Below are 7,436 nucleotides of genomic sequence, written 5' to 3'. Positions count from 1 at the left end.
CTCCCAAAATAAACAACCTCTCCCCAAAGCTCCACATGATGGCCACCCAGTTGTTCAGTCCCCGTAAGCCACCTCTCTTTCTCACTCGGACGTTTATTTTTAGCCTTCAAACAACTGCGATCCTAAAAATGGCCTTAGCTCGCACAGTCGGAGGTGGAGCGTTGCTATGTATGGCTTTCCTTCTTTTTCCGTCAGCCCTCGATCAGCCCCCTTTCACATGCCGGACCGTGTGCTCCTCTGTCGAGGCCCCAAGGAGCGAGAGAAACAGGCTGACGTGTAGGAAATGCACGGAAAAGTGAGATTTTTGGGGAGAAGTCACCACCGCTGATGGACCTTTTTCAAGAGCCTTCACACTTCCTGTTGTAACCTCTCTCGGGGCCTGCGTGACCTTTGCGACCAACAACTCAAAGTGCGCTTGTGGGAACTTTTTTGAAGCTCGTGGACCAACGTAGCTGAGGAGGCATGTTCTCTCTCTGGTTGTTCCTGCTTCCGTGTGTGGGCCTGTTGCCCGTGGCCCCGGCTGAGAAGGGACTGGAGTTCCCGCAGTATGACGGCAAAGATCGCGTTCTCGACATCAACGACAAGAACTATAAGAAGGCCTTGAAGCAGTACAACGTGCTGTGCCTGTTCTATCACGAACCCGTGGCGGATGGCAAGGAGCAGCAGAAACAGCACCAGATGACCGAGCTCGTGTTGGAGGTTCGATGTGACGGGAGATACGCTCCATTCGAATCAATCGAAATACAACACTTGAGTTTCACACGTTTGCCATTCGTTATGGCGTTATGCACCATTAATGGTGGAATGCATTGCAAATGGAGGTTGGTCGGATGTTTATGGCGATTGGAGTTTGTTATTATGAAACAATCAAATGGAAAATTCTAACTTTAGTACTATAATTAACTCAATAATTTATTTTCAAGAACACGCTGACACCTGAAAGCCACATTGTTCCTTCAGAAAAGAGAAAAAGTTGTGGCAAGGTTCAAACAAGCCACTAGATGACGCTCTATCAATGTTATAATAATAACAATAATAATACATTTTATTTTAAGTGCCTTTCAAAGCTCTCAAGGACACTTTACAGTCACAGACAAGCATAGATACTATAATAAATAAAATACAATTACAAATAGAATACAATAAATAAAATACAATTATAAATAGAAACAAAAGAAAGAGCTACACAGTAAATGCAATTTTAAATAGGTGGGTTTTGAGATGGGATTTGAAGGTAGGAAGAGCTTTACATTCACAGTCTCAATGACAACATATTTATTCATGTATTATATTTTATTACATTTCATTTTACTCAATTCTGAAAGTCTTAATATTTTATGGATTGCTCTTATTTCATTTAACTTATTTAATTTCGTCAACGTTCCTGTATTTTTCTTTATATTTAATTTTATTTCATTCACTTAAAATTACCGACATTCTGGTTCAGCAGATATTTTAAGTTATATGAGCATGTATTATTATTATTATTATTATTATTATTATTATTATTATTATTATTATTAGTAGTAGTAGTAGTAGTAGTAGTAGTAGTAGTAGTATTAATAACAATTATTATTATTGTTATTATTATTTTAGTAATAATAATAATCTATTATTATTATTATTTTAGTAATAATAAGCAATTCTTCTTCTTCTTATTATTATTAATAATAACAATTATTATTATTGTTATTATTATTTTAATAATAATAATAATCAATTATGATTAGTAATAGATATTAGATATGTGTCCAAGTTTGTGCATCAGAAGATGTATTGTTAACTGAACTTATTAGTAATAATAATCAATTCTTCTTGATCTTCTTCTTCTTCTTCTTCTTCTTCTTCTTCTTCTTCTTATTATGATGATTATTATTACTATTATTATTAATAATAATTATTATTGTTATTAATAATATTAATAATAATAATTATTATTATTGTTATAATTTTAATAATAATAATCAATTATTATTATTTTAGTAATAATAATCAATTCTTCTTCTTCTTATTATTATTATTAATAATAATAATAATAATAAAACATTTTATTTCTAAGCGCCTTTCAAAACTCTCAAGGACACTTACATGTTACTTTGTTTAACTGAATTTAATTAGATTTAATTTAAATGCTATTTTCTTTTGTTATGGTATTTTCAAATTTCTGTCTTGACTGCAGTACACAAAAATGTAATTTAATATTACTTAAATTAATGTAATGGAAATTAAAAAAATATATTGTATTTGCATTTTTTAAATTTAATTTACTGAATGATTTTTTTTAATTATTTGTCTTTTTTTTTAAAGCAGCTTGATTTGCATTTTATTTCTGATGTCTTAAAGAAGATATTTTTCATTGAAATTTCCAATTCAAGATGATATCATACCACGCAGAATACAGTGCACGGTTTCAAATCGCTGGAAACAATGCTCACAATGCGTCTCATGTTACACTCAGAAGAGTCCTGACCTCTCGCTTCACTTTAATCCTACGCCAGCAATGCGTACTTGATATTTGCGAGTGTACTCAACCACTATACAGTATTAAAAAAAATGTCATTCAACCCTTTCAGGGACAGCGGTTACCTCAGTAGCCACCTGATCCGGTTATCAGTGTGTATGAATGGGTTAGCTTGGCAAAACATAACATGTAATTTATTTATGGCAGCAATGTTAGTTCGCACACACAGCAAGCAAGTTATCCTTTCCAAAGCTGTTTTTCCTTCTAATTTCGCCATCAACACGGATCAACACGAAGATTTCAGACCAAACAAAGTACCCAAAATGCATTGTGTGTCGCTTTCAGTGACGATACCTACCATGACGTCACATTAGGTATCGTCACCAACTCAAAAACAAGACTTCCTGAATATTCAGCGTGAGTCTTAAAACGTAAAATATAGCTATATATGCGGTGGAATCTTTGTAAAATACGCTCAGTAGAAGTCATTTGAAGTGATTTTACAAATTATGGACAGAACTTTATCCTAAGGCTCTCCTTTAAGTTGGCGGTTCAATGCAAAGGACTGTAAACTCTCTTAAAACCTTTTTTTGTTGTTGTTGTTGTTATCGTCGATAAATACGAGAGAGCCAACTGTCACAAATAATTGAGGGACAGAAGTGGAGCCCAACTCTACCACCTCCGTTTGTGATCCAAATGCATTGTGAGCCAAATATACATCTCTACGTCAGAACGGGATCATTCACATCGGAACAACTGGCACACTCTTACTTTTGTGCTATTTTTAAAACAATCTAGCTAATTGTGTAACTATGTCTCCGTGCCCTCCAGGGTAAAACAACAATCTCTCCTTCATCTTCCCACTAAGTACCAAATCATGAAAAAAACCATGAAATGACATTTAAAGTTCACCTCACCCCCCCCCCCCCCCTCTCTGTATTAAACGTGCAGCTCGTGGCCCAGGTCATGGAGGACAAAAACATCGGCTTTGGAATGGTCGACTCCCAAAAAGACGCCAAGGTGTCAAAGAAATTAGGCAAGTACACAACATGTCCGACCGAGTGTGATCTTGGTAAATGTGTTATCTAATAACCATTTAACGCCAAAAATTATCCCTAAAACCCTGATAAACATTTAATACAGAGTAAAAGAATTGGAGGCACCTAAAATATTGCAAATATTGTTTATAAAAAAGGAAAAATTATATTGACCCTGTAGGCTGGCAAGTACACAGTGAACACATTGTGCCACTTTCAGTAATTTAATTTCATTACATTTGTTGAAAAAAAGTGAATTTTACAATCTATATTACCGTTTTTTTTCCATTGTATAAGGTGCACTGGAGTATAGGGCGCACCCCCAATGAATTGTGTATTTTCAAACGTGTTGCGACAAAATGGTCGTAAGTGAAACGGTCGTAAGTCGAAATCCATTCAAAATGGCTGATGTCACGTTTACATGACAGCATAATATACGATGTCAATCTGTTGTTTTTAAGCAATGTTTTCTTTGGAATACTATTATATACCAAACTGTTTAGAGTTCATTTATAAATTTTATAACTTTTAGTGTCATTTTTATCATTTTCTATTTTGTATTATCGATTTTTATTACTGTATACCTGTACCTGTAATATAGACCAAACTGTTTATCGTACAGTTTATTTATAACTGTTATACCTTTTAGTGTCGTTTTTATCATTTTATATTTCATATTATCAATTTTTATCAAATGTTCATCTGCCGAACATTTATTTCCAATAAGAAACCATTAAAAATGTGAATAATCTGTTCCATGGTCCCCATAAAACATAATTTTCCACTAAATAAGCCTTAAAACTACACAAAATATTCCTTATTTTATGTATAATAAATGAGCTATTGTATTGTAATTAAAGAAATAAACTGTACAGTCTAATCAAGTTGTTTTATTTACCTTTGTGATGGTCATTGATGTAGTTGCCTCTTCGAATATAGATGATATTCGAGTGAAGTTGCCGTGCTTTCTCTGCGATAATACCCTCACTCACACTGTCCCCAGCTAGCTGCTTTTTGTTAATCCAAATCAACAGAAGTTTTTCAACCTCTTCTATTGCCTGAGACCGTTGCTTAGACAACACAGAAACACCCTTAGCCACACGTAGCAATGGTCGAATTAGCGTACTGTTACTCGGACGCTAAGTCACACAAACGCACACCTCGTTCGTGTTTTTTCGATGATCTCCCTCTTCTGCTTGACCGTCATTTTCTTTTGTGTCCTCTTCGGCTTAACACTAGCCTGTGATGGGGTCTTTTTCGGTCCCATAATAGCAAAAGTACTCCAATCGATAACAAACCACGTCTGCACTCAAAGAAAGTGAGTGTGGAAAACTAGTCCGTCAGCTGTGTGGTTTGGTACGTCCGCCGAAAACTAGTTGGTTAGCCAATACTATATGCTTGCGAATTTAATGTTCGTAAACCGAGGTATCACTGTACTTAATTGTATTTGCCTTGTGACATATTTCAGCTTTTTTTTTCAAGTAATGTTTTAGAAAAAAAAGATCTATGTGAACAAGTCATCATTTTGCTTCATTTAATTACATTTTCTTTTGATGGATTTTATTTCCGTTTACTGCGCCAGGCCTGGATGAGGAAGGCAGCGTGTACGTGTTCAAGGCCGATCGTGTGATTGAGTTTGACGGCTGGCTTTCTGCAGGCACGCTGGTGGAGTTCTTGCTCGATGTGAGTTCAAGCGCCGAATTTCAAATTACATTTTCTCTTCATCTTGAAACCTTATTTTAATACCTTGACCCTGACTTGAAAATCTCATTTGAAACCCAGACTCTGGCTTGATAGTTTATTTTGAAAGTCTTACTATGGCATGAATTCTTAATCCTTTAGTGAAAGATTTGTACTTGAAATGAAACCTGAACTCTGTGTTGGAACCCTCATTTTGAATCATATTCCTGTTTTAAAACCTCATTAAAAATACTTTAAACCACCAAGACCAGCAGGCTCAAGGACAGTTTCTGCCACCAGGCAGTCCTGAGACTCAACTCCCTCTCAGCCCTGCCCACCCTGCCTCTTCCCACTGCCACACTCACCGAACTCTGAGGACACGCTACACACTGTACTATCATCCTGAACTCTATTTTTTGTTCTTTCTCATTTTTTCTGCAAGACCTCACTTCAACCACTTCAACCCTTTCTTGTTGTCTGTTTTTGCATTACTACATTACGTCACTACCTCACTTTACATACGTCACTACCTCTCTTTACATACGACACTACCTCACTTTACATTCAGAAATTACATGTATTGTCTGTTGTCAATTGTATGTCTTTTTTAGCCACGTTATTAATGCCTTGCACGCTGGGTCCGAGAGGACATTATTTTCATCTGTGCTGTATGTCATGCATATTAGCATATTTGACAATAAAGCTGACTTTTTGACATTGACTAAACCTATCCTGTTCTCCCCCTCTCCCACTGCCTCCAATATGTATCCCCTTAACAGCTATTGGAGGAACCGGTGGAAGTGATTGACAACGCTCTGGAGCTGAGGGCTTTTGACAGGATGGAGGATGACATCCGTGTCATTGGTTACTTCAAGGGCGAGGACTCGGAGCGTAAGAAAGTTCTGTTTTTATATGACAAAAAAGATTCATATGGCGGAATTATAAATGGGCCAAAATTCCAATGAAAAATGAAAGCAATACCGTTACAGCGTACAAGTTTGGCCCCATATTGCAACAGCCATATCTTTGTCTAATAGAAGAAAGCTCTTTGCTGCCATCATGGCATCTCTGCGCAATTTCCAACCTTTTGGGTTTGCATGAAATATAGGATTAAAAAAACGTGTTTTGGGGTCAATCACAATATATGAACCCTTTTATGTAGCCCAAGACGGTCAAACTCATTTTTTTTGCCACGGTCCGCCTTGTAGTTGCGGTTTTCTCTCGGGGGCTGTTATGAATTTGGGGTATCCATTAGAATGTTTCATCCCCTTCTCATATGACATACAGAACAAATCAATTAATTAATTCACTGCCTTTCACTAATTTATTCGGGATTTGAAAATATGATGGAGAGCGCCATTCCCAAATATGTTTTTTTTTTCATGCTTGGGTGCCGATAAAGCGCTGGCCATGGCCTCTCGCAATGTTTTTTCTTTTCCATAAGGGGGTAGCATTTTCCCTTTTTCCATGTTCGCGCTTTGTTCCAGCTTCAGCTGTTGTTAAAGTGCTATATAAACCAATATGTATGGGTTGCATTGTATTTTGGACTGCCACCCTCATTTCAAGCTCAGATAACTTCAGACACATATAATTAAGGAACTCTTTTTTTCCCTTCATGAAGGAAGAGAGTCTAAGGATTCTAACTGTAATGAATGTTTATGTACTTGTAAAACTCAATATTCTGTGTGTCCTGGAATTCAAGTGACAATGACAAAAAACCTGGCACTGGAGTGGACACATATTTGCCCATGTCTGGCAGTGAATGAGTTAATAACTAGATTTCAAATTCAAAATAAAAAATAATGACTGTTATTGTGGTTTACAGATGGCAATTTTAAAATTTGGTTCAGACCTGAGAGAGCATCATGGAACTTGACATGCTTGATTTGCTTTCGCGGGCCCAATAAAAGGATGTAATGGGCCAGATTTGGCCCCCGGGCCTTGACTTTGACATCCGTGTTATAAGAAAATGCGTGGTTTAGATTAGCATTTAGATGGTGACACCGACACCATTTTTTGTTTCCTAACTGACATCGGAAAAACGTTTTATAGCTAAAAACACGCAGGCTGATATTTTTAGTCAAATGCAAAACACCAATAAAAATTAGTTAAAGTGTCCCAAAACAGAATGACCTTAGAAATTGCGAGTTTCAGAAGGTCCCGCCCCCTTTTTCGTGACATCACGCCAGGACGTCTTGCCTTGCTTTAGAATCAAAACAATGGCTTCAGCTTCGGAGAAGATGCTTTCTTGTTACTCA

The 7,436-nt window shown here is 36.5% G+C and overlaps 1 protein-coding gene across 1 annotated transcript in view; it reads left to right on the top strand.

The window, feature by feature from the left end:
* Positions 1 to 200: 200 nt before the first annotated feature.
* Positions 201 to 7,436, top strand: part of LOC148894843 (calsequestrin-2-like) — an 11,554-nt gene continuing 4,318 nt past the window's right edge. The window contains exons 1-4 of the mRNA XM_089002396.1: positions 201 to 699; positions 3,413 to 3,497; positions 5,081 to 5,181; positions 5,958 to 6,069. Of these exons, the coding sequence (XP_088858522.1) occupies positions 463 to 699; positions 3,413 to 3,497; positions 5,081 to 5,181; positions 5,958 to 6,069 (535 nt within the window). The 5' untranslated portion in view covers positions 201 to 462. The remainder of the gene's footprint in view (positions 700 to 3,412; positions 3,498 to 5,080; positions 5,182 to 5,957; positions 6,070 to 7,436) is intronic.

This window comes from Hippocampus bargibanti, linkage group LG08, assembly GCF_051943395.1.
Source record: "Hippocampus bargibanti isolate YZ-2025 linkage group LG08, ASM5194339v1, whole genome shotgun sequence".
NCBI lineage: Eukaryota > Metazoa > Chordata > Actinopteri > Syngnathiformes > Syngnathidae > Hippocampus > Hippocampus bargibanti.
Note: the sequence above shows the minus strand (reverse complement) of the source record. Positions and strands in the feature narration are given on the sequence as shown.